Source organism: Nannospalax galili, unplaced genomic scaffold, assembly GCF_000622305.1.
Source record: "Nannospalax galili isolate Female #2095 unplaced genomic scaffold, S.galili_v1.0 scaffold1659, whole genome shotgun sequence".
In the NCBI taxonomy this organism is placed as follows: Eukaryota; Metazoa; Chordata; class Mammalia; order Rodentia; family Spalacidae; genus Nannospalax; species Nannospalax galili.
In genome coordinates this window covers 949,838-976,702 of record NW_008342925.1, presented here as the reverse complement: position 1 = coordinate 976,702, position 26,865 = coordinate 949,838, and the positions used below count along the sequence as shown (strand labels likewise).

At 50.1% G+C, this 26,865-nt stretch overlaps 2 protein-coding genes across 4 annotated transcripts in view; both read left to right on the top strand.

Moving 5' to 3' along the window:
* Positions 1-826: 826 nt before the first annotated feature.
* Positions 827-17,643, top strand: Stip1 (stress induced phosphoprotein 1). Its single transcript, XM_008838964.2, has 14 exons — positions 827-970; positions 6,254-6,463; positions 7,158-7,299; positions 7,453-7,594; positions 9,630-9,798; positions 11,338-11,464; positions 11,548-11,650; positions 11,896-12,016; positions 13,321-13,417; positions 13,881-14,005; positions 15,944-15,980; positions 16,094-16,197; positions 16,385-16,557; positions 17,189-17,643. The coding sequence occupies exons 1-14, from the start codon at positions 962-964 to the stop codon at positions 17,259-17,261; spliced, it is 1,632 nt and encodes a 543-aa protein (XP_008837186.1). The 5' UTR covers positions 827-961; the 3' UTR covers positions 17,262-17,643.
* Positions 17,644-18,812: 1,169 nt separating this feature from the next.
* Positions 18,813-26,865, top strand: part of Fermt3 (fermitin family member 3) — a 17,248-nt gene continuing 9,195 nt past the window's right edge. Inside the window, exons 1-6 of one of the 3 annotated variants that reach the window (XM_008838962.2) lie at positions 18,813-18,885; positions 19,330-19,506; positions 23,972-24,205; positions 24,325-24,444; positions 24,575-24,743; positions 24,871-24,973. In XM_008838962.2, coding sequence (XP_008837184.1) covers positions 19,347-19,506; positions 23,972-24,205; positions 24,325-24,444; positions 24,575-24,743; positions 24,871-24,973 — 786 coding nt within the window. In that variant the 5' untranslated portion in view covers positions 18,813-18,885; positions 19,330-19,346. Of the gene's footprint in view, positions 18,886-19,329; positions 19,507-20,036; positions 20,104-23,971; positions 24,206-24,324; positions 24,445-24,574; positions 24,744-24,870; positions 24,974-26,865 lie in introns of those variants that run through there. The other 2 variants (XM_017799603.2, XM_029566351.1) reach the window with 2 other exon arrangements.

Sequence of the window (26,865 nt, the reverse complement as noted above, 5' to 3'; positions counted from 1 at the left end):
AGGAAAGCGGGATGGAAAGGGGAGGGTGTGCAGCTATTGGCAGAGCGGGCACGCGAAACTCTAGGAAAAGATGGACGCAATGCTCTGGGTGGGAGGAGAACACTGCAGAGCCCATGACCACCCGCCCTTCCCATTCACGCCCTCTCCGGACCCCCTCATCAGTCTCCTTTGTTCCAAGAACCACATGCAGCACCTTCAACCAAAGTACCATTGAGATCGGTCACCGAACCTTGGACCCGAATTCGGAGAGTGTGTGCCGCTCGGGTCACCGCAGACCAGTGCAGCCCAGGCTGCTCGCGTTCACAGGCTAGGGGGCCCTGAGCTGAGAGCACAGCTTTTCCGCCGAGCTTGCGGCCCAGCGCGGCCGGAAGCGCACAGCCAAAGCGCTGCGGTCCAAGCCTCGGCGCCCCTAGACTCACATAAAGCACCAGCCGAGCGAAACCTGCCCCTTTACAGGGCAGAGGCCTAAGCCAATCAGCACCAAGTACGGCCAATTCCCCCACCCAATTGAAATTTTTTTTTTTCTGAAGGCGGTGCCGTCATAGAGTCCCACAGCCCAATGAGAGACGTGGAAATTTCCAGAACGAACAGGACCAATGGGCGCGGCCAGCTCGGGCATGATTGGCAGACCAGTCAACCAATCCGTGTTGTAAACGTTCGCTCCGCCCTTCATTCGTAGAGCCCGAGGAGGGCGGGTCTTGGAGGGGAAAGCCCAATCCCGAGGACCGGATGAGAAAAATAGCCAATGAGAGGGAAGCAAAGATGATTAGCCGAAAGTTTAGCCAATAGGAGAGGAGCATAGAGAGCCGCCCAGAGGCGCTCGACCACTGAGGAGGCGAGGAAGGGGCGGGAGCCGGGGGGGGGGGGGGGCCCGGCAGCTTCTAGTAGGTTCCAGAAGGCGGCGCGTGCGGTTGGGAACGCGAAGCGGACGAATTCGATTCAACCGGGTTCGGGCCGTGCTATGGAGCAGGTGAAGGGGGAGGGGCGGCCGGGGTCCCGGGGCGGCCTAGGCCCGTTGGCGAGGAAAGGGGGGCGTCACGCGGCGGACTGGTGTGTGAGGCGGGCTCCCGGGAGCGCCCATCGACACCCCGCGACTCGCCGAGGGAGGTGGGAGGAAGCCCGGGGTCAGGCCGCAGCGGGAAACGCGACCGTGGTGGGGCTTCAAGGCCTCTTCCCGGGGGGCGGATGGCGTGGGGAGGCTGGCGGGGGCTGAGGCCGCGGGGTCCCGCGTTAGCCGCGGTGAGGTTGGAGGCGTCCCGGGAGCGGGAAGGGCCGGAGAGACGGATCATCACCGCGGAAGCCATGCGGGGAGGGCGCGAGGGGACGCGGCACCTGTGGGCGCTTGGGAAGGGGCTGGCGTGGGAGTGCCTGGAGGCCGCGAGGTGGGCGGGTAGGGGGCCACCGAGGCCTCGAGGAATCCGGCCCGAGGCCGCTCCTGCCCCTCCCCCTCTTTTTTTTTTTTTAAAAAAAAAGGACCTGACACTTGGAAAGTCGGTTTCGGATTACGCAGGATTTAGTGGCTGTAGACAGTTGAGACACGATGGTGAGCAGCCAGAAGTTACTGCCTCCCGCTCAGCATCTGGAGCTCTTACCTTGGGGACTTAGCTCGGGCCACTGTGGCCTGCCGCTGAAAGAGTCCTGGAGAGGTTTTGTTGCCCTGGAAGCAGCCATTGAGCCGTCGTGATTCATCGAAACACACACACACACACACACACTCTCACACACAGAGAAGACCTTTTAGTGTGATGTACACTAAAACCTTTTGTTCTGGTATAGCTATTGGAGGGGACGGTAGAGGCCTTCCTCCTTAAGGAAGACTGGAAAGGTAGAGGTTAATAACTTTTTATACTCTTGTAATCAAGTTATATCTGGGACCGATAGGCTGTAGTATAGACAAGAAAAAAATAGTTTTGGAATAAGCATCATCTTGCTATGTTAGAACACAAAGAAGCTGTTCTTTTTTTATTACTGTTATTCATTCATTCGTTTTTCTGTGTGTGGTGCTGGAGATTGAATCCAGAGCCTGGAGCATTCAGAGCTTGTGATCTTCCACAGAGCTATACCCCCAGCACACACCCCATGCAGTCTTGCTGGCTATTATAGAAGTATGTAACTGGACAGGTAGACCATGTGAATTGGGAGTTGTACTGCAAAGGTGGGGAAATTTGGTGTTCGGGCTGGGGCAGTAGCCCAGTGGGTGAAGTACTGTTAGTGCAAGCTTGAAGACCTGAGTTTGGATCCCCAGCAACCACCACAAAAGTCAGGCTTCCCAAGGCAGGGGAGGAGGACGGAGGACAGTTGTCATGGGTACAGGATGGGACAGGAGGATCCCAGGACTCACTGGCTAGCCAGTGAGTGAGCTCCAGGTTCATTGACTTTATCTCAGAATGAAGTAAAGAGCAGTGAGAGACACCTGACATGGCTCTCTGCCCCCTTCATGTGGCCACACACATGAGTGTTGAAAACTGCATTTAAATATTTTATGTGTATGAGTGTATTGCCTGCATGTATGTGAGTGCACCGTGTCACGCAGTGCCATGGAGGTCAGAAGAGGGCTTCGGATTCCCCTGGAACTGGAGTCCAGGACGGTTTGTAGCCACCATGTGGGTGTTGGGAATCGAACCCGGGTCCTCTGCAAGAGCAGTCAGTGCTCTTAACTGCTGAGCCATCTCTCCAGCCCCAAAAACTGCATTTTAAGAACAGTCCTTTCACATTTTTTAGGATTTATTTGTAATTGTATGTGCATGTGCCTTGTAGGTGTGGGTACCCTCTTGCCAGAGGAGACAGATCCCCTGGAACTGGATTTAAAGACAGTTGTCAGCTTGCTGGGCACAGAACCTGGGTCCTCTTCAAGAGCAGTGCATGCTCTTACTGTCTGAGCCATCTCTCCAGCCCCCTGGTTACTTTGTTTTTGAGACAGGGTCTCTGGTAGCCCAGGCTGGCATCCCAACTTGTGATCCTTCTGTCTCAGCCTCTCAGGTACCCAAATTCTTAACAGACATGAGCCGCCACATTTGGCTTCACTTCTTGATGAGAATTGAACCCAAAGCCTCACTTAATGCCGGTGCTTTTATCACTCAGCTGCAACCCAAGCTGGTCTGTGCACCACCTGCCTGCTTGTCTGTATAATGAAATCACTATGTGCTGTTCACTTGGTCATTTGAAGTGCTAGGTAAGGGACTAAACAGATAACTGAGCAGGTAAAAGCACTGGCTGCTCTTGCAGAGGGACCCGGGTTTGGTTCCCAGCATCCACATGGAGGCTAACAACCATTCCTAACTCCATTTCCAAAAGGTACTTTCTTTTGGCCTCTGCAGAGATTGCACACACAGATGCACGTAACATACATGCTGACAGGTAAAACAAAGAATTTCAAAGTACTAATTAGGGCTGGGGTACAGCCTACAGGTGGAGTGCAGGTAGCATGCCTCAGGCCGTTAGTTCATCCCAGTACAAAAAAAGGCTCAGCAGTTAAGAGCACTGGCTGCTCTTCCAGAGGACCAGGGTTCTGTTTCCAGCACCCACATGGGAGCAACAACCATCCCTCATTCCCGTTCCAGGGAATCCAACACCCTCTTCTGGCCCCCGTGAGCATTGTAGACATAGGTATACTTGCATACATGCATGTAAAACACTTAAAACATATTAAAAAACAAAGGCCCTCAGAATTGATTTCCTAACCCACCATGGGTCAGTTCTCACTTGAAAAATCCCTTTTCTTAGCCCAATATTTTAGTTCATGCTTATAAACCCAGCATTTAGGAGATTGAGGCAGTAAGCCAGCCTGCTCTATAATTGTCTCAGGTCACTTTGGGCTACCAAGGTGAAGCCTCAACCTGGTACAGAGTACTGTGTTGTTTGTAGGCAAGAACTTGACAGAGCTATTCCTCAGCTCACTATGTGGACCGGACTAGCCTTAAACTCCCAGAGATGCCCTGCCTCTACCATCCCAGTGCTAGGATTAAAGGTGTGCCACCAGGCCCAGCCCTCAGCTCAGTTGAGTGGAGTTTTCTTCCTTGGTCTCTTTGGCCTCCATTCCAGTGCTTTTTTCCCCCAGGCAGGATCTCCTGCCTTTACTCCCAGTTTAGCTGTACTTTAGGATTATCTGTTTGCTGTATGGAAGTTCCTGATTGTGTGCTTCAGGGCTCCAGAATCATCTAAAAGAGGTCATCATTCCATCAGTCTGTTGAACCCTGGGGTAGATGATATATTTATGATAGAAGTAGTAACTTCAGTACAGCTTGATCCCACAAAATGTTTTTGTATGTTTTTGTTCTTTTTGAGACAATTTCCTGTTGCCCAGACAGGCATCTTAAGTCAGCTGTGTAGCTGAGGCTGGCCTTCAACTCTTGATCACAGATGTGCCTGCCATACCTGCCTTTGTGTTTTTTAGTTACCATACAAAATAATGGTTTCTTTTTGACCTTTTTAAGATAGGGTCTCATACCCACAGCTGGTCTTCAACTCACTGTGTAGGTAAGGATGACCTTCTGATTCTTTTCTTTCTGTTTCTACCTAACAAGTCCTGGGATAACAGACATGTACTGCCTTGCTTGGTTCTGAGATTGAACCCAGGGCATTAGCTACCAACTGAGCTGCTTCCCCGGCTCTTGTGGCACTCTATAAGTATGTATACTTTGTTCACATTCACTCCATGCTTGCTTTTTTGTGATTTACTTTTTAAATATATTTTATTTTTATTTTATGTGTATGAGTATTGCCTGTATGTATGTGAGTGCACCCGTGTCATGCAGTGCCACGGAGGTCAGAAGAGGGCTTCGAATTTGCCTGGAACTAGAGTTAAGGACGGTTTGTAGCTCCCATGTGAGTGCTGGGAATTGAACCCAGGTCCTCTGCAAGAGCAGTCAGAGCTCTTAACCGCTGAGCCATCTCTCCAGCCCGACTTATTTTTTAATTAAAAAACTCTTTAAAAAAAAATTTATGGTTATGCGTGTATTGCCTGGTTGCGTATAAGTGCACCCATGGAGGTCAGCAGAGAGCTTCGGATCCCTTGGAACTAGAGTTACAGATGGTTGTTAGCTGCCCTGTGGGTGCTGGGAACCCAACCCTGGTCTGCTGCAAGAGCAGCCAGTGCTCTTACCACTGAGCCATCTCTAACCCTGTTTGTTATTTTTTGTGTTGAGATACTTTAGCCCTGCCTGCCTCCAGAGTGCTAGAATTAAAGGCATGTGCCACCACGCCTGGCCCCTGCTTGCATTTAAAGGGAACTGTGGAGGTATGGCTTTGCATAGCCATGCCAATACTGTTAAGAAAAAGCCCTTTAGGGGCCTGGAGAGATGGGTCAGCAGTTAAGAACACTGGTCTTGCAGAAGACCCAGGTTCAAATCCCAGCACCCACATGGCAACTAACAACTGTAACTCCAGATTCAGGGGATCTGACAGCCTCTTCTGTCCTTCACAGGCATTGATGACACCAGTGACACCAGTGCCCGCGCTTACGAGCAGGCATAACACTCATGCACATAAAATAAAAATAAAATATTAAAAAAAAATTTTTTTTTTAAATGCCGGGTGTGGGAGCGCACGCCTTTAATCCCAGCAGAGGCAGGTGGAATTTCTCTTGAGTTCAAGGCCAGCCTGGTCTACATAGCGAGTTCTAGGACAGCTGGGGCTACAGGAAGACCCTGTCTCAAAAAGACCAAAAAAAAAGAAATATAATCAGGGCTGGAGAGCAGTTAAGAACACTGGTTGTTCTTGCAGAAGACCTGGGTTCGAATCCCAGCACCCAAATGGCAGCTAACAACTGTCCATAACTCCAGTCCCAGGGGATCCAACAGCCTCTTCTGACCTCCTCAGGCATTGGACGACGTGGGTGCAGTTACCTACATGTAGGCAATACACACATACCTAGGGCTACAGAGATAGATCAGTGGTTAAGAGCACTGACTGCTCTTCCAGAGGACCTGTGTTTGGTTCCCAGCACCCACTTGGGGAGTTAATCAGAGGGCAGGGGAATCCAGTTCCCTCTTCTGCATACACTTACATAAATGCATGCAAAACACTCATACACATAAAATTGAAGCCCGTGACTTTCCTTTAAGCCCAGCCCTTGGGAGGCAGGGACAGGCAGATTTCACAGATTTCTCTGTGAAATTAAAGTTAGCCTGGTCTATATAGCAAGTTTCAGGCCAGCTAAGGCTATAGGGAAACTCAAAAATATATATAATTTAAAACCTGGGGGAGAAAATGAACATGTTACAGACAGGACTTCATGGACTCCTTTCCTCCACAGGTGAATGAGCTAAAGGAGAAGGGCAATAAGGCCCTGAGTGCCGGGAACATTGATGATGCCTTGCAGTGTTACTCTGAAGCAATTAAACTAGATCCCCAGAACCATGTGCTCTACAGCAATCGCTCTGCAGCCTACGCCAAGAAAGGAGACTACCAGAAGGCTTATGAGGATGGCTGCAAGACCGTTGACCTAAAGCCCGACTGGGGCAAGGTAAACTGGGGGAGTTGCGTTCTGCAGTTTTCCTAAGGATTTGGAACCATTTTATAATCCCTTATTAGCTGGCACTCTGGATCTGCTGATGGGATAGGTTGCCAACTTGTTCCCTGCCTGCCCTCTGTTTGAAGGTGCCCTTGAAAGCAATGCCTATTTCACCAAGTTTCTTCCCATTAGTTGTGATACAGGCTTTATTTATACTGCTAGAAATGAAAGACTAAGGAAACTGACACCGTGGCCATGGGCCGGGGTGTGCCTTGGTAGTGTTCTTCAGATCAGCCTTGGTGTTGTGTCCCCCTCTATTTACTCCTTGACCTTCATGTGAATGGCATTGGGGTGACTGAAAGAGACAGGGGATCTCTGAGTCTATTTAATGAGTTTCTGGCCAGCCAGAGCTACAGAGTAAGACCCTGTCTCAAACCCAAAAAATGCACAATGGGCTTTTTGTTTTTATTTTATTTTATTTTATTTTTTTGGTCTTTTTGAGACAGGGTTTCCCTGTAGCCCCAGCTGTCCTGGAACTCACTATGCAGACCAGGCTGGCCTTGAACTCACAGACATATGCCTGCCTCTGCCTCCCGAGTGCTGGAATTAAAGGCGTGAGCCACCACGCCTTTAATGGGCTTTTTTAAACTGATGTGGATTTGCCTCTGCATGTCCTTTATTTTATCTTTTCTTGGGGTGGGTGAAGGGTTATTCAAGAAAAGCAGCAGCCCTTGAGTTTCTAAACCGGTTTGAAGAAGCCAAACGAACCTATGAAGAGGGTTTAAAGCACGAAGCCAATAACCCCCAGCTTAAGGAGGGATTGCAGAACATGGAGGCCAGGTTGGCAGGTATGTAGTATGCCCTCCTTTTTTTTTTTTTCCTAATCCATTTTCCTTAATGGATTAAGTGCAGTTATGCCCTCCCCAGCTTCCTCATGATGGGATGTGTCACAGCAATTGGAACAAAGATTTCACACTAACACACTTCCTTTATTTGGGCAGAGAGGAAATTCATGAATCCTTTCAACATGCCTAATCTATACCAGAAGTTGGAGAATGATCCCAGGACAAGGACACTGCTCAGTGACCCCACCTACCGGGAACTGATAGAGCAACTCCGAAATAAGCCATCCGATCTGGGCACGTAAGTAAAGGCAGCCTCATGAGTCCTTGGAGATGATAGGAATTCTGGCAGAGTTACAGTTTCTGCCTTTGCTCTTTCTCCACTGAATGGTGGTTCTATAATTTGTATTCATTGAAGGATAAAGAACATATAGCACTGCACTCTGGAATATTCGTTCTAATTTGCACATGCCTCTTCTTGCCTGTCCTAGAATTCTTTTTTTTTTTTTTTTTTTTTTTTTTTTTTTTTTTTTTTTTAATTTTTGTGTTGTGATCAAAGCTTTTCACCTGTTAGGCAAGTAATCTGTCACTGAGCTTCATCTCTAACTCTAGCCATGCTTTAATGGGTCATGGTATGTACAAGAATCTGTTATCCATAAATGGGTTTAAGATCAGTTGTAGATGCTGCAAGCCTGTAATTTCCAGCCACTTGGGTGTTTTGGGGGTTTTGGTGTTGGTGGTAGTTTTGTTTTTTTTGTTTTGGTCTTTATGAGACAGGCTTTCCCTGTAGCCACAGCTGGCCTTGAACTCAGAAATCTGCCTATCTCTGCCTCCCAGCAGCTGGGATTAAAGGCATTGCACTACACCATGTTCAGCCTGTTGTTTTTGAGGCAGGGTCTCACCATGTAGTTTGGGCTGGCCTGGATCTCATAAAGGCTGGTGTCTGCTTCCCAAATCCAGATCAAAGATTTTGTGTACAGGAGTGTGCACAGAGGCCAGAAGAGGGAATTAGATCCCTTGGAGCTGGAGGTGCAGGTATTTGTGAGCCAGGATCTGAATTTCAGTCTTCACCTTAAAAAGCAACAAGTCCACCCTGCATGGTGGCGCACGCCTTTAATCCCAGCACTTGGGAGGCAGAGGTAGGTGGATCTCTTTGAGTTCAAGGCCAGACTGGTCTACATAATGAGTTCCAGGACAGCTGGGGCTACAGGGAGACCCTGTCTCAAAAAGACCAAAAAAAAAGCAACAAGCCCTCTTAACCCCTGAATTATTTTTCCAGCCCCCTTTTTCTGTCTTGTTTTGTTTTTGACTTTTAAGATATGGTCTCACTATAGAGCCCTGGCTGACCTTGAACTCAGATCCTTCTGCCTCTACTAGAATTAAGGGTGTATACTACCAAACCCAGCAGGTGTGCATGTTCACACTTGGCATGAGTTTATGTTCACCATACTCATTCAGGTATTCTTGGAGGCCAGTCACATTCACTGGAAGTGGAATTTTAGACAGTTGTAAGTTGCCAGATATGGGTGCTGGGAAACAAGAACCAGTGTTCTGCTGGAGCAGTAAGCACTCTTAACCTCTGCTCTCTGTGCCATCTCTCCAGGAACTCTTCACCTTTTTTTTTCTTTTTCTTTTTTTTTTTTTTGAGACACTGTCTCCCTGAAGACTCAGATCCATCTGCCTCTGCCTTTGCCTTCCAAGTGTTGGGATTAAAGGCATGCACCACTATGGCCAGCATGTTTTTATTTTATATGTTTTGCCTGCGTTGTATATAAGTGCACCCATGCATGCAATGCCCATCATGGCTAGAAGAGGGCCTTGGATCCCCTGGAAGGACTTACAGACAAGTTAGCCACCATATGGGTGCTAGGATCCAAGTCTGGGTCCTCTGCAAGAGCAGTAAGGCGTCTTAACTGCTGAGCCATCTCTCCAGCCCCTTCTCTCCCTTCCCCTTCCCCCTCTCCTTTTTCTTTTATTTCTTAGTATTTATTTTTATTTGTACAAGGTGGGTTTTTTGTTGTTGTTTTGTCTTTTTGAGACAGGGTCTCCCTGTGCCCCACCTGTCCTGGAACTCACTATGTAGACCAGGCTGGCCTTGAACTCACAGAGATCTGCCTGCCTCTGCCTCTCAAGTGCTGGGACTATGGGGTGTGCCACCATGCCCAGCTCGTATAAGTTTTTTGATTGCTAGTAGTATGTTTACTGTTATGTGTGCTGTGCCCTCAAAGACTGGAAGAGGGCGACAGAGCCACAACGTGGGTCCTCTGGAAGAACAGCAAATGCTGTTAACCCCTGAGCTACCTCTCCAGCCTCTTTTTTCTTTTTAATCAATGTAGGAAACTACAAGATCCCCGGATCATGACCACTCTCAGTGTTCTGCTTGGGGTTGATCTGGGCAGTATGGATGAAGAGGAAGAAGCTGCAACACCCCCACCCCCACCTCCTCCCAAAAAGGAGGCCAAGCCAGAACCAATGGAAGAAGACCTTCCAGAGAATAAAAAACAGGTCTTGTTAAGATTTATTTATTTTTATTGTGTATCTTTGTGTCTGCCACATGTGTGGGGGTGACCAGGGAGACCAGAGGTGGGTGTCAGATTGGTCTCCCTGGAGCTGGAGTTACAGGCAGATATGAACCACCCAATGTGGGTTGCTGGGAACTGTTGAACTTGTCCCTCTGGAAAGCAGCAAGTTTTGAATACTTGTATGTGCTAAGCTTATTCCTGTTTGGTACTTGGGAGGCTGAAGCAGGAGAATCACATGAGCCCAGGTGTTTTGAGACCAGCCTGAGACACATAGTGAGATTGTGTCTGAAAAAAATAGTTGCAGTAAAATGGAAGGCCTGTGAGATGGCTCATTGGTAAAGGCCCTTGCTGCCAAGCCTGGCATCCTGAGTTTGATCCCTGAGGTGCACATGATGGAAGAAGAGAATTTACTCTTGCAAGTTGTCCTTTGGCCTCCATACATTCTCTGTGCATGTGTGTCCATGCAACATAAGTACATGTATAGACAAGTATGGTAAAAATAGGCATTAAAATAAATAGAATAATAGTCTGGGTGTGGTGGCACACACCTTTAATCCCAGCACTTGGGAGGCAGAGGCAGATGGATCTCTGTAAGTTCCAGGACAGCTGGGGCTGCAGGGAGACCCTGTCTCAAAAAACAAACAAATAAATAAATAAATAGAATAAAATACTTCAGAAAAATGCCTGTGGTTTTTCAGAGGCAGGAGGGTTATGAATTAGAAGCCAGCCTCTGTCTTAAAAATGTGTATATGTATGGAAAAGAAAAATGATGTTCTTTGTAAGGCATTTCCTAGTAATCTGGAATTTCTGAGTGCTTCAATGGTGGGAATGGCCCCCTCATTGCCACAGATGCAGATACTGGAGTGGGGTACATAGAGAGTTTTTAGGGACCTGGGTTCCTGCTGTGATCCAAGGCATGGTGTCTGCATCAGTCCTGAGAGCTTGGCTTCCTGGCTAGGCGTGGTATATGGTGGGTGTCCACTGAGCAACACTGTTCCAGAACGGGAGGCATGTGCCTAAAGGATTGTGTTTCCCTTCTTATAAGCGGGAACAGCAGATTGTTGCCTAATTTAGTACCCTTAAACGGGAGAGCGTTGGTTGCTCAGGGTGTCGGTTGCTCAGGGTGTCTCAGCTGGAAAAAGGCCCTCAGTGTGGGCGGGGAGTGCATCACTGAAGACTGCCAGCCAGCTGTTCCCTGACAGCTAAGACCCCAAGAAAGCCGCATGACAGCCAGCTTGTGGCTACCTCACATACAGCCTGTCACCAAAAGTCCTCTACTGTCTGATAAAGATCCAGGAGAATAGATGGGAAAGAGGGGGAATGGGTTCAGAGTCAAAGGAAGCAAAGATAAAATACTTGACTCTGTCTCTGGCTGGTGGGTGAAGAGGCCTTAGTGAGGGACAACTTGCTTCCTGGTCATGTTGGTGGCATGTGCTCATTCCTACTTGTGGTAGAGTTGACTCTGTTGCTCTTCCTGCCGTCTGGTAGAGATGCTTAGTCCTCACTTTCCAACCCCATCCAGGCACTGAAAGAAAAAGAGTTGGGGAATGATGCCTACAAGAAGAAAGACTTCGACATAGCCTTGAAACACTATGACAAGGCTAAGGAACTGGACCCCACCAACATGACTTATATAACCAATCAAGCAGGTAAGGCCCAGAACCCAGGGGCAAGAGAGCTTTAGGCATTCTCAGGGAAGAATCGAGAGTTTTTCCACCCTCCTGCCTTGCAGCCGTCTACTTTGAAAAAGGCAGTTATATCAAATGCCGGGAACTATGTGAGAAGGCCATCGAAGTGGGGAGAGAGAACCGAGAAGACTACCGACAGATTGCCAAGTATGCTCCCCAAGCCTTCTGGAGAACCTGGAGTGTGGGGGTGTGGGGAGGGGAGCTGCTGGCCACTGAGCCTGCCATGTTGGGGGCAGGAAAGGAGGTCCTGGGGGACCAAGAGCCTTGTTGAAAGAGCAGGGTCCCTGGGCCTCAGAGTGGGGTTTGTGGGTAGTTAAATGGATTTTCTTTGTCAGGCTGACCTTGTCTCTGGCTCTACCCTCAGCATTCACTTTCCCTGTTGTCTTTATCAGAGCTTATGCCCGAATTGGCAATTCCTATTTTAAAGAAGAAAAGTATAAGGATGCCATCCATTTCTACAACAAGTCTTTGGCAGAGCACCGCACCCCAGATGTGCTCAAGAAATGCCAGCAGGTGCGTCTGAAACGGAACAGGGAGCATTCTGTTCATAACAGCTAAATTTCACTGTTTATCGTTTGATTAGTAAGTGATTCTAGCCTTGTCACTTGATGTCATGTAGGAAATCCTCTGGGCCCTACTTCATTGACAGGGTTATGATTTTATTATTGCAGCAACATTTTCACTTAAGTAGAATACTATGGGCCTTTAACCCCAGCACTTGGGAGGCAGAGGCAGGAGGATCTCAGCCTGGTCTACATAATGAGTTCATACCAGCTGGGTCTACAGGGAGACCCTGTCTCAAAGAAAGACAAAAAAAAAAAAATAGAGTACTATGGTACCATGTATCATAAAGAACGTAGGGAGGTGTTTTGTCCATGAGACACTGTAGCACATGACTACTTGAAGCTGCTCTGGAGTCTTAAGACCAGGAGTTTGGGAATTCGAGGCCAGCCTGGGCAGCATAATGAAACATCTCAGTCAAAAAAAAAAAAAAATGCTCAGAAAATGAATTATACTGTGCTTTAACTTCAGTATAGTTTCTTGTTTTTACTTGTTTTTACACGTTAGTTATTTGTATATGTGTGTGCCACAGCTTGTGTGTGGCACTCAGAGGACAATTTGGGAATTGGTTTTCTCATTATCTGGGGCCTACAGAGCAAACTTAGGTCATCAGGCTTGCCAGCAAGCACCTTCACTCTCTAAGCCATTGTGGTGGTCCCCATCATGTCGGACTTTTTATGAGACAGGGTTTTACGGAGCCCCAACTGGACTCTGAATTCTCTGTGTAACCAAGGATGACCTTGAGCTCCTGACCCTCCTGCCTCTGCCTCCTGGGTGCTGGAATTGCAGGTGTGTACTATCACACAGGGTTATGCAATGCTGGTGATTGAACCCAGGGTATGTGCCAGTACTATTTTAACAGTGTGCATTGATAAGGAGAAACATAGAATCTACATACTTTTGTGTGGTACCCATGTACTTCATATCTGAGCTATATAGCCTCAGCCCAGGAATGTGAGGTGAAAGTCTTGCCACTAGAACTCTGAAAATTAAAATCCTGGAGGAAAAAAAAAAAAAAAAACAGCTTGGCAGGTAAAAGTACTTGCCACCAAGCCTCAGAGCCTGAGTTCTGTCCCTGGAACCCATGGGTTTGGGGGACTTCCAGGGAACAGACTCCCAAAAGTTGTCCTCTGACTTCCATATATGTACACTGTGGCAGGAGCAAATAAGTGTAAAAACTTTTTAAAATTCTAATTTGACCTTTCAGCCCAGTGTTGACATGTTTAAATTACTAGTGCAAGAATTTCTTTTTTTAGGCAGAGAAAATCCTAAAGGAGCAAGAGCGACTAGCCTACATCAACCCTGATTTGGCTTTGGAGGAGAAGAACAAGGGCAACGAGTGCTTCCAGAAAGGTATACTTGTCCACAGGGCCCAGGCACTGCTGTGTGGCAATGCTTCTGTGCCTGGCTGTAGGGTACACGTGGCAGGGGTGGGGTGAGGTGGCTTTTTGGTGTCAGAAATCCTCCCTTTCTGTGTATGTGTGTGGTATTTGGGGTTGAACCCAGTGTCTTAAGCATGCTAGACGAACTCTACCATGGAACTGAATCCTCTGTAGGGAGGTGTGGTGGTTCACACATGTAGTCTCAACAGGCAGAAGACTGAGGCAGATCAAGAGCAGTTCAGGACAGCTTAGGTTACAGAGTGAGACCTGCAACAAGACAGCAGCTATCTTTAAGCCAGACATGGTGCATGCTTAGAATCTTAGCACTGAGGCTAGTGCAAGAAGATTGCAAAGCCAGTCTGGGCTATATAGTGATTTCTAGGGCAACCTGAGCTAAGAGCCCTATCTCAAGAAAAATTCTGTACCTTACCCAGGGGACTACCCCCAGGCCATGAAGCACTATACAGAAGCCATTAAACGGAACCCAAGAGATGCCAAACTGTACAGCAACCGGGCTGCCTGCTACACCAAGCTGCTGGAGTTTCAGCTGGCACTCAAGGTGAAATATGGAGGGATCTGGGATTGCTGGAATTCGTTGCAGGAGGTGTTTCTCTTCTTGTTCTGCTCTGAACGGGTTGATGTTCTTAATTTGGTTCCAGGTTCACAGTGCTTGTGTCACCTGTGGGCCTGTGTCTACCCGCCTGGCCCTCGAAGTGGCCTGGCTCTCAAAGCTGTCAGTGGTTAGGAATACTTAGGTCTAAGGGGCTCCTTGTGCCTTCGTTAGCCCCCATGCCTTGTCCTCCCCATTCTCTTTATGTTTCTTTGCATCATAGAGTCTCAGTACGTGGCCCATGCTGGCTTTAAACTCATTCTCAGTCTAAGTGCTGAGATGACAGCCATGTACAGGTATGCATGGAGGCCAGAGGGAACTTGGTTCTTGTACCTCGGGAGCTAACCACAGAGCCTAGGATTTGTCTGCCAGTCCTGGTCTAAGCTGGCTGACCAGCAAGACCCAGGGGTCTGCCTGTCCTTGCTTCCCCAGCACTGAGATTACAAGCATGTGTGTTTTCTACATGCATGCTGAGGCATGAACTCGGGTCTCCATGCTTGGGTGGCAAGTATTTACTGACTGAGCCAGTTCCCTAGCTCCTTTTGCCTTTTTTTTTTTTTTTTTTTTTTCCAGGCAGGTTCTTTTGGTCTGGAACTTGCTGTGTAGACCAGGCTAGCCTCAATTGAGCAAAGATCCATCTGCCTGATTCTTTTTCCCAATTTTAATTAAAGACAGAAGAATATGCAGTGGAGACTGGAGGTGTGGCTCAGGTGATGGAGTGCTCGCCCTGGCATGTGCGAAGTCCTGGGTTTGATCTCCAACACTGCATAAACCAGGCATAGTGGCCAGCGCCTGTAATCCTAACACTTGGGAGGTAGAAGCAAGAGGATCAGAACTTTAAGGTCATTCTCAGGTTTGAGGCCAGCCTGGGCTACATGAAACCCTGTCTCAGTAAATTTTTTTTTTTTTTTTTTTTGTCTTTTTGAGACAGGGTCTCCCTGTAGCCCCAGCTATCGCTGGAACTCACTATGTAGACCAGGCTGACCTTGAACTCACAGAGATCCACCTGCCTCTGCCTCCACGCCCAGCCCTAATTTTTTTTTTTTTTTTTAAATTATACTCTGTGTCTCATATATCCTGTTTCTGTTAAGTAAGTACTGGGAATGGAGCCCAGGGCTTTGTACATCCTCCACACTGACTATACCCTAGCCTTAAGGTAGACTCTGGGACTGAGCTGTTGGAGAGAATGATGCTAGGTGTGGTGGAACATGTCTATAATTTTAGGTGTCTGGGAGGATGATGGCAGGTGGATCAGTGGAACCAAGGAATTTGAGCCCAGCCTGGGTAACATAGGATCCATTTCCCATACACACACCAAAGAAGTTGCAATTCTGTGTCTTCTGTCCATCCATTTGATTTGTCCAAAGTTACTAAGGCCTTTTTTAAAAAAAACTTGTTTATGTGTATGAGTGTTTTGCCTGCATGCATGTAAGGGGACCCATGTTGAGCAATGCCCAAATAGGCCAAAAGAGGGCATTGGATCCCCTGGAACTGCAGTTATGAGGACGGTTGTTAGGCTCTATGGGTTCTGGGAATGGAACTGGGGTCCTCTGGAAGAGCAGCCAGCCCCTAGGCTTTTGAACACATTTCAAGTTCAAAAGCAGTTAGTGTGGTTTATGGGCTTGCTTTCTCTTAGACTAGGAGTCCTCACTCCTGTGTTTCCCATAGCACCAGCCTTAAGTCCTGCTCTGGGGTGGTGACCAGAGCTGTCTTTCCTGGCACATTGCCTAGCTTCTTATTTAACTTGCTCTCCGGTAATGCAGGGGCCAGGACTGGCAGGAACAGTAGAGTCCAAGCCAGGACCTGGTAGCACTTCAGGAGGGCACAGTGGCTGGCTGCTGAGCACTTTCGAGGTGAAAGAGCCTAATCTCTTCTCTTTCCTCCTAGGACTGTGAGGAGTGCATCCAGTTGGAGCCGACTTTCAGTAAGTGCCTTTCATCCTTGCCCTTGGCCCTGATTTTGCCCCAAAGATGGAGAGAAGCTGCCTTTGCTGGAAATAGCTATTCTCTTGGTGCCTCACGTCTCATTTGTCTGTAGTCAAGGGTTACACTCGGAAAGCAGCTGCCCTGGAAGCCATGAAGGACTACACAAAAGCCATGGATGTGTACCAGAAGGCACTGGACCTGGACTCCAGCTGTAAGGTGGGCTGCTCCCTGTTCTCCTTTGGGTCTTTTCAGTGGGTTTTCACATTCTCCCTCTTGTCTCAGTTTCTCCTGTCTCTTCGTCCCTTCTTTTCCCTTCCCTGTGATCTCTGCTGTCTTGGACTAGCAAAAGCAGTGGGGTAGGTAGTACTGACCTCCTCCCCCTTGGTCTTTTTCTGGAATGCAGGAAGCAGCAGATGGTTACCAGCGCTGTATGATGGCTCAGTATAACCGGCATGACAGCCCTGAGGATGTGAAGCGGCGGGCCATGGCTGACCCTGAGGTGCAGCAGATCATGAGTGACCCAGCCATGCGACTTATCCTAGAGCAGATGCAGAAGGATCCCCAGGCTCTGAGCGAGTAAGTCCAGTGGGGAAGCCAGGGAAGTGAGAGCAGTGCGGCCAAGTGGAATTGGGGGGGAGGGGGTAAGACAAGGTCTCCCTGTAGCCCCAGCTGGCCTGGAACTCACTATGTAGACCAGCCTAGGCTCCATCTCATGGAGATCCGCCTTCCTCTGTTAGGTTTAAAGGTGTGCATCACCATACCCAGCAATGGAGGGGATCAAACAGGTTGACAGTAAGGGGAGCTGGCCTGCTTCCCTGTGTATATGAATGTTTTACTTGTGTATATGTAAGTGGCCAGAAGAGGACATCAGATCCCCTGGAACTGGAGTTAATGGATCTTTGTGAACCCCACGTAGGTGGTAGGAACACAGCTGAGGTCCTCTGCAAGAGCAGCCATCTCTCTAGCCATGAAAGGCCACTTTTGCTGGGGGAAAGATCTTGACTTAGAGTTGCATGGGCACACAGTGGGACAGTCTGGTTTTCCTGTGTGGCATGGTGAAGTTGTGCCTCCTGACCCCTAGTGCTGCTGCCTGCACAGGGTTTTATTTTTACTTGGAGCTTGCTCTGAGAACAAAGACACTCTTGCGAGTGAAGGGAGGCAGCAGCTCTTTCAAGCCAAGTTCAAGCAACTGTCTTTTCTCTTTTAGACATTTGAAGAATCCCGTAATAGCACAGAAGATCCAGAAGCTGATGGACGTGGGTCTGATTGCAATTCGGTGATGACTTGCTGGTCCCCTCTTCCCTTTGCCTCTCATGGAAAGGCAAGCTGGGACGGCGGCAGCAAGCATCGCAGGGCAGGGCGGGGGGGAGAGCGGCTTATCTGTATTTATATGCCTGCGTGGAAGATAGACTCATCCAGCGCTACCTTGGGCCCTCCCAGCACACGCATGGTCTCTTCACTGCTGCCCTCAAGTCCTAGTCTCCTTCCCCTGCCCCCGGCACTGTTTCGGCTGCTCCCCCATAGTTGGTTATTTTTTATTTGGGGCAGTGGGTGCATACCAGGAGGGGAGGGTGTTCTTCCCAACCTGGGGTCCCAACTGCCTTCACTTGTTAACTCCACGTCCTTCTCAATAAACAAACCAGTTGGGTGTGGTTATATGTTGCTGTGGTCTCCAATGACTTTCTTCCTAAAGACTCAGTGGCTGTGGCTTGGGAAAAGTGAGTATGAGCTAAACAGCCTGGGACACAGCCTGATGGGCCTTGAAGAAAGGTGGCTGGGGTGGGAGCTGTGCGATGCCTTTGCCAGAGTGAACACTAGGTGGCGCCCCTGCTCAACAGCTGAAGACCTGGCTCTTGCTGGAGTGCCACCTCTTGCAGATCCGCTTTGGTTGATCCTCAGCCTGTAAATTCTCCACAGAACGATCTCTGAATAACATGGGACCCAATTCAGAGCCAACTGGTTCAGGAGACTGACCTCAAGTAGCTCCTGCTGTCCTCAGAAAACAGTCCCAAGCTCTGTGCCCCAGCACCTCACCATTACACCAGGCTGTTTCCTCTAGCCTAGTGTGACCAACACTGAACTTCCTCATTTGTTCCCAGAATGCTGCTGTCTGGTCTAGCAAGACGCTGAGGCCAGCAGCAGGCTGTACTTCCTGCTGTCCTGAGTTTGCATAAGCTGGCTTCCCCTCAGCCCCTGGGAATCCCCAAAGCCTTACCTCCACAAGCATCTGTTGCCTCCAAGCCCAATTCATTGACCTTGGAAAGGCACATCCTGGTGCGGGGTGTGAGCACCAGAGCTCTCGGGTGACAGGATCTGAAGGGGCCTAGTGGGAGGCATGTGGTGTCATACTTGGGGTAGAGAGACCTTGGACTAGGGAATGGAGGCCATAACGGGTCACTGTCCACCTGGGTAGCTACTAAGGCTGGCATGGTTGGAAATGTGCTATCTAGGGGTAAGAAAGCCTGGAAAAGCCTCCCTCTGGCTTTCAAGGACTCTTACTGGCTGTAGGGACCTGTAAGTCTTCCATGTTCCGGTATACCTTGCACAGTCTGACCACGTTCTATGATCCAGAATCCCAGCTCCCAGCAGGCTGGAGATACTAGTGGAGACCTCCAGCCTCATTTAGCTTGAATCAAGGTTCCCTCCAAACCCGCAGGGGGACCAGCTTTGTGGTGTCACAACTCTGTTCTCCCTCACTTCCTGTGGAGCCCTCTACATGCTGGCAGCATGCTTCCTGAACCAAGCCCCAGCCCGCCTTGGGGAGGGGCCTGCCGCCCTGTAACCCTGAGCGATAAGACCACAAGGCTGCCCTCTGAAGGCAGGAACTAAGCAGGACCAGGCAACACCACACCAGTGGTGGCAGGTGCTTGGCCACTTCCAGCAGCTGTACCCCTTGTAGGCCAGGTAAGTGCAGGGGAGGCCAGGACCCTTGTGTCCCTGCCCTGCCTTTCTACTATGCAGCCACATTTGCCACCGCCCCAGAGGTGGCTGCAGGCTACAGTGCTGGGTGTGAGGTGTGGGCCAGGACTAGGTTAGGCGGACTGCAGGGAGCTGTGGGCAGAAAAGCGGCACAGCTCTGGTATCCACAGGGTGTTCTTGAGTGGGCCTTCCTCAGTGTGCGCATCTGTGAGATCTGAGTGGACTGGACTTTGAGGTCTCTGGGGGACCGTCCCTTCAGCCCAGAGAACCATGACAGTCTCAAGTTCATGGGATTACTGCACCCACTCAGGGGCATGTGGGCACACTGGCTTGCTCCTTGTCTGCTCACCTACCCAGGGCACCACAGGGCTCCTGCTTAACCATAGGCAGCCCACCAGGCCCCATAGCCTGCTCACCTTGCCTCCTCAGCAGAAGCAGCCACAGCCATGGCGGGGATGAAGACGGCCTCCGGGGACTATATCGACTCGTCCTGGGAGCTGCGGGTGTTTGTGGGCGAGGAGGACCCTGAGGCCCAGTCTGTCACCCTCCGGGTCACAGGGGAGTCTCACATCGGTGGGGTGCTTCTGAAGATCGTGGAGGAGATCAGTGAGTCCCCGTGACGCCACATGCTACACTCCACTCAGGCAGCCACAGTGGCCATCCCTGACACTTCCGGGCCATCCCTGCCCTACCACTGATGGTGACCCTGTCCTAGTGACTCAGGCACCAGCTTAATCATTTGGTTCCAAAAAACCTGTCCTCAACTTTCCCTCCCTTCATCCTTCCTCTTGATCTTGCTGGTTTGGTCCGGTCCTAAAAGGGCAGACAGGTCATGGTCCCCCACACAAACCCTTCTAGGGGCAGAAGGGGAGACCTCACCTGGGCCATGGCCTAGGTCATGTCCCTGAGGTCTAGGGCTCCTGGGGATCTGGAGCCTGCTCTCCCACACTTCCTCCCCGAGCCATCCACTCTGGTAGGCTGCTGACAGTGGGTAGGAAGGCCCTGCCCCCACAGGAAGTTACAGCGGAGTAGGCAGCTGTGGTATCAGTGGAGTAGAGTCACCAGGGCCCCACAGGGGCTTCTCACTGACTTTCCCTGCCAGGGATGGGGGCTCCTACTTCCTGGGAGGATGACAGGAGAGGTCCGATAGCCTGAGCCGGAAGGCATGGGGCCAGAAGCCTGGGTCCTAGGCAGGGATGGAAGGTAAGCTTCCTAGACCAAATCACCCCTCTGTGTACAGCCTAAGATAGGGCTGAGGGCGACTGGACAGGACAAGCCCCAAAACAGTCCAAAGAGGCTGTGAAAGCAGAAGTGGGTTGCAGTGGGTCCCTCAAAAGCTAGATATAAGACCAAGTTGGAGATTGACCTGAACCAAGCCAGAACAGAGGAGCTGGAGAATCTGGTGTCTCCTGGGACACACATGTGGGCACCAAGATAGCTGAACATGGAGCCATCCAGTTCCTACCACACACAGTACCACTGCTGGGCTCCTCAGGCCAAATCCCTTGAGCCCTGGGCCCTCAGTCCCCTGCAATGAGGGCTTGTCCCCTCCTGCAGTCTGGCCAGTGCTGTATGCTAGTGCCAAAAATGGTGAGAGCTGACACCAGAAGTTGTCACCACCCCTGCCCCCACCCCAGGACAGGAGATCCCCAGGGAGGCTGAAGAGGTGCTTTGAGAGGCCTGCATGTTAGGGGAGAGCTGGCATTGATGCCAGGGACTTTTGGATGCTCAGGGTTAGTGCCTGAGGCCCAGATGGTACCCTAGAAGGCTGGGAAGGCCCTGAGGCCTTCCTGAGGGACTAGGCACCTACCCTGGAAGTGAAGGGCAGGGCCCTTTGTAAGCTGGTAGAGGCATACTGCAGCCAGGGAGATCTTAGGCTATCCAGTTGTCATGGGGAAGAGGTGATCAGACCTCCAGAGGCCAGGCAAGGAGAATGGGGTTGACATGCCAAGATGGGGCTAAAATTAAAAGCATGGCATTCAGATCTCCAGGATATCTCTAGTGTGAAGGGTCTGGGGAGGAGGGGTGTCTCTGTCTAGACTGGGGTTTCAGCAGAGCATTTTGAAGGCTGGGGCTAGGAGTCACTGCACCTCGTGTTCCAGCCCTGGGCACAGGGTAAGGTAAAGAGGTGTCTGGAATAAGGAAACTAGTGGACGTGCTGCTTAGCTGAGGGCCTGGGGTTCAGGGCAGGGTCTGGAGTGCAAGTCAATGTCATGCAGATACCAGCTAAAGCCAGAGAATGGAGAGCCCCCCACACTCCCAGGAAGAGGGCATGTCCGAAGAGGGGATCGGTTCCAGACTGAATCCCAGGGAAAGGACAGATAAGGAGCAGGTTGGGAGAGCCTGCTGAAAAGGACAAGAGGGGAGGGAACTCTCAGGATTGTGAGTGTAATAAATACAGCCAAAGACATTTCTGGAGAGGTCACAGATTCTAGAGGAAATCCTATCTCTGTCATATCTCTAGACAAATGAAATTTCTTATTGTATGCTAAATATGAATCCTTATATTTATAGACAAGTGTAGCATACACTACTCACCAAAGAAAACAGCAAAGGCTGCCAGGCATGGTGGCATATACCAGCCCTCTGTCAGTTTGCAGCCCACGTAGCAAGTCCATGTTTCAAGCAAAGCCAGGTGTGGTGGCACACACCTTTAATCCCAGCTCTCAGGAGGCAGAGGTAGGCAGATCTCTGTGAGTTCGAGGCCAGCCTGGTCTACGTAGCAAGTTCCAGTTCAGCTGGGGCTACAGGGAGACCCTGTCTCAAAAAGATACAAAATAAATAATAAATTAATTAATAATAATAATAAATTTTATTTATAAAAATAAATAAATAAAATATTTAAAAATACAAAAAATAAAAGCAAGCACCCAGAGTAGTGTTGTACCCCTTTTATCCCAGCACTCAGGAGGCAGGGGCAGATGGATCTCTGTGAGTTCCAGGAACTACATAGTTCCAGGCCAGCTGGGATTAAAAGGAGATCCTGTCTCTAAACAAAACCAACCAAACAAGTAAATATAAATAAATAAAAGCAAGCCAGGCATGGTGGTGCACACCTTTATTCCCAGCACTCAGGAGGCAGAGACAGGTGGATCTCTGTGAGTTCATGCTTGGCCTCATCAACATAGTGAGTTCCAGGCCAGCCAGGGGTACACAGTGAGACCCTGTCTCAAAACATAAGTAAAAAATAAAAGCAAAAGACCAAGAGGAGAAGAAGTAGGGGCAGAGCAAAGGCTGCAGGAGGGAAGCTGAGTCCCGAGAAATCAGAGAAGCTTCCAGGATTGGTAGCACCTGGAACAGGTCAGGGAAGCAGGTCAGGAGCTGCACAAATAGAAAGTGGAGACGAGGAATCACCTCGGTGGGAGGGCCAGGAGAGCCCAAGACACGGCTGGGGGAGCATGCACGAAGCCCCGAGTTTGATCCCAGATAAACTGAGTGTATGCTGGTGATCCAGCATTTGAGAAGTGGAGGCAGGAGATTCAGAAGTTCAAAGTTGCCCTTGGCTACATAGCAAGTTGAAGGCCAGCCTGGGCTACATAAGACCCTGTCTCAGGGGTAGGGTAGAGGAAGGGACCCAAGGAAGAGGGGCTTTGCAAACTCTGGGGAGGCTGTGTACTCAGCATGGCTTTTAAAAAATATTATTTGTATGTGTATGAGCATATTGCCTGCATGTATGTATCATGCAGTGCCCACAGAGGTCAGAAGAGGTCTTTGGCTCCCCTAGAACTGGAGCTACAGACAGCTCTTAGCCGCCATGTGGGTGCTGGGAACCGAACCTGTGTCCTCTCCAGCCCCCCAGCTCTGCTCTTTACCCCACTTGTTTCTTTTTTGGTCTTTTTGAGACAGGGTCTCCCTGTAGCCCCGGCAGGCCTGGAACTTACCATGTAGACCAGGCTGGCCTTGAATTCACAGAGATCGGCCTGCCTCGGTTTCTGCCTCCAGGGTGTTGGGATTAAAGGTGTGCCCTGCTTGTTTCTGTACTCTCAGTCCTTCAGGAAGGATGGGACAGCCTCCTGTGACATCCATTGCTGTGACCCAATCCCTGGCCAGATGATTGACATATTCAGATTTCCAAATGGGTGCTCACTAGAGTCTGCTCATGTGTGTACATGATTAAACACTTAGCAATTTCCATGTCACAGGCATTGATCAGTGGCCAAGAGTCAGGGTGATTGTTGCATCTTACTGAATTCCAAAACAGACTGGAGACATGGGTGCACTTACATGCAGGGATAACACTCATACACATACACATAAAATAAAAATAATAAAATATTTTTTTAAAAACTGAGGTTTAAAGCAGGGCATGGTGGCGCATGCCTTTAATCCCAGCACTCAGGAGGCAGAGGTAGGCGGATCTCTGTGAGTTCAAGGCCGGCCTGGTCTACATAGTGAGTTCCAGGAAGCTGGGGCTACAGGGAGACCCTGTCTCAAAAAGACAAACCCCAAAAAACCCAGAAAACTAAAAATGGCTGGGTGTGGTGGCGCACGCCTTTAATCTCAGCACTCCAGAGGCAGAGGCAGGCAGATCTCTGTGAGTTCGAGGCCAGCTTGGTCTATATAGTGAGTTCTAGGACAGCTGGGGCTACAGGGAAACCCTGTCTCAAAAAGACAAAAAAAAAAAAAACAAAACCCTGAGGCTCAGAGAAGTTAAGTGCCTTGACCAAGGTCACACAGCTAGTCACCAGTAAATATTTCCAATGTCTGCTGGGTAAATCTCAGGCACTAAAGTTACACAAAGAAAGGGCATTGAACTGAGCAACCTTGGAGGACACGTGGGGTGCTATATGGAGGGAACCCAATGGGATAGAGAGCGTGAGGAGAGACCATTGAAATTGAGGCACCTAGATTCTAGGTTGGGGAGATCCTGTGGGAAGCGATGTAACAACAGAGCCCCAAAGAACCATCAGGACACAGCAAAAAGCAATTCCACCATCAACTTGGAGCCAAGTTGACCCAGCTTCCTGTGGTGTTCAGCCTCAGGATCTCGGGTTGTGCTCAGTTTGGGGGCAGAAGTCAGGAAGGATGGACAGGCCCCCCAAGGCTGACGGACACCCTTGGGCCCTCATAGATCGCAAGCAGGACTGGTCCGACCACGCCATCTGGTGGGAGCAGAAGAGACGGTGGCTGCTGCAGACCCACTGGACGCTGGACAAGTACGGGATCCTGGCAGACGCCCGCCTCTTCTTTGGACCACAGCACCGGCCTGTCATCCTGCGACTGCCCAACCGTCGTGCATTGCGCTTGCATACCAGCTTCTCCAAGCCCCTCTTTCAGACTGTGGCCGCCATTTGCCGCCTCCTCAGTGAGTAGCCAGAATCCCCTCCCTTTCCCAGGCTCAGCCACATAACCTTTGCCATCCTTTTCCCAAGGGATGAGGTGGGGAGGTAACTAAGCAGGCCCCTGAGGCCCAACTCCCTTAAGGTATCCGGCATCCCGAGGAACTGTCCCTACTGCGGGCTCCCGAGAAGAAGGAGAAAAAGAAGAAGGAAAAGGAGCCCGAGGAAGAGGTATACGATCTCACCAAGGTTGTCCTAGCTGGCGGTGAGTGAACATGATCCACCGGGGCTGAGACAGGGTCCAGTAGGGAGGCCAGGGCGGGGGCCAGGGCAGGGTCAGGCAGGGGAAGTCAAGGAAGGGTCGGGCCTGGTTGACCCCCACACCCGCTCTGCAGGTGTAGCTCCTACCTTATTCCGAGGCATGCCAGCACACTTCTCAGACAGTGCTCAGACGGAAGCTTGCTACCACATGCTGAGCCGTCCACAGCCACCACCTGACCCTCTCCTGCTCCAGCGCCTGCCAAGACCCAGCTCCCTGTCTGACAAGACCCAGCTCCACAGCAGGTATTCAGCCCATGCCCAGGCCACCCTGCCCTGGGCTTTGCTCCTCTATGGTCTGCTTCCTGCTTCCGGGCCCTCCTCTGTGTGCTCCCACCCAACCCAGCCCTGATTCAGCCTCTGCTGTGCCCAGGTGGCTGGACTCCTCACGGTGTCTCATGCAGCAGGGTGTCAAGGCTGGGGACGTGTTGTGGCTGCGCTTTAAGTACTACAGCTTCTTCGACCTGGATCCCAAGGTGGGCCGAACTTGGGAACAAGTGGGTCTGGGAGCTCTGGGAGGTTAGCTACTGTAGGGGTCAGTTCATCTGTCCACGTGTTCATCCGACCCTCTGTGTGTTGATCCCGCAAACGCACTGCAGTCTCCAAGGCTAAGGTAGATAGAGACAAATCATTGCGCTCAGTGCTATATCTTCTCTAGGACCCGACTGCTGCGGGGCTCGTGGCTGAGGCCCGTGCAGATGGTGGTGGGTGCTGGGGAGTCTGGGGCTCTGTAGAGAGGCTTTGAGCTGGGCACCGAGAAGTTTCCTGAACCTGCAGGGACTGGGTGGTGGGAAGGAGCTTGGCAGGGAAGCCTCAGCATGTCCTGGCCTCTTCCTTCCTTCCCATCTGTTGTCCCCACAGCAACATCATCTATGCCTCTGTCTCTACAAACTGCCCAGAGCCCCCCAGGCTGCTCTTTCTAATGTGGCCCCACTTTGTGGCCTCTCACTGCAAACTTGCATACAGTGGTCTACAGAGCACCTGTTGGTTTCAAGCTGTTGGTTTCAAGCTGTTGGTTTCAGCTCCCTCCTCTTAGCCAAACTGCCCTGGTATCCACAAACTCCTGAGGGAGTCTTGCCCTCCATGTGGTCTGTCCCATGGTCCTGTTGCGCCACTTATTTTTTTTTTTTTTGAGACAGGGTCTCCCTGTAGCCCTAACTGGCCTGGAACTCACTATGTAGACCAAGCTGGCCTTGAATTCACAGCAATCCACCTGCCTCTGCTAGGACTAAAGTGCTGGGATTAAAGGCATGTGCTAGCTTTGAGCTCACTCTGTAACCCAGGCAAGCTTTGAATTTCGGATATTTTTTGCCTTAGCTTCCCCAATAGCTGGAAATACAAGCCTGCATTACCAGGCTTGGTCCCGCCCACTTCTTGTTCACTTTGGACAAGTATACAGTCAACCCCCCTTCCTCTGGAATTATCTTTCTCTTACAGCTTCCGAGCTCCACTGACTCAGGGCATCCTTCTTTCATCCAGTACCTGTGCCCAGGCTGCTTAACCTCTGTTTCTCCTCTCCTGGGACATTCATTCATTCATTCATTCATTCATTCAATGTGTGTGTTTGTGCATTCAAGTACCCTTACACACTTGTGGAGGTCAGAGGACAACTTACAGGAGTTGGCTCTTCACGTCCATCATGTGTGGCCCAGGATAAAACTAAGGTTGTCAGACCGGGCATGGTGGCGCACACCTTTAATCCCAGCACTCGGGAGGCAGAGGCAGGCAGATCTCTGTGAGTTCAAGGCCAGCCTGGTCTACATAGTGAGTTCCAGGACAGCTGTGGCTACAGGGAGACGCTTTCTCAAAAAAACAAAAAAAAAAAAAAAAAATTCTCTTGTAGCCCAAGCTGCCCTAAAACTTACACTACTATGCAGTTGAGGCTGGTCTTGAACTTCTGACCTTTCTTCTGGGATTTCAGATATGCCTGGTTTATAAACTCTACCTGGTCATCTCTCCCTGAACTCTAGCTCCAGCAGGACTAACAGCGCTTTCAAGGCTGACTGTTGGCGGCCACTGCCAAGTCCCTCCTTTAAAGCATTCTGAGCCTAGTTACCTCCCACCTGACCTAAGTGTGTCCCACTGCTCTGCTCTGGAAATCCTCCTTGCTCTCTCCAGCAGGCCTGTCTCCACCGAGTGAGCTTTCATGGGTGTGCTTTCAATCCTGGCCCTGTTTGCAGGCCTCCTGTGACTACCTGGCCCTGCCTGCCCCGGTCCTAGCACCTCTGTCCCTCCATCCCTCCACACTGGTTTCTCCTCTGCTCCTTGCACATCCTGTTTTGCATCCTTCCCTACTTTGACTCCATCATTCCCTTTTCCTCTTTTCCCACCTTTTTGTTTGTTTGTTTATTTATTTATTTATTTATTT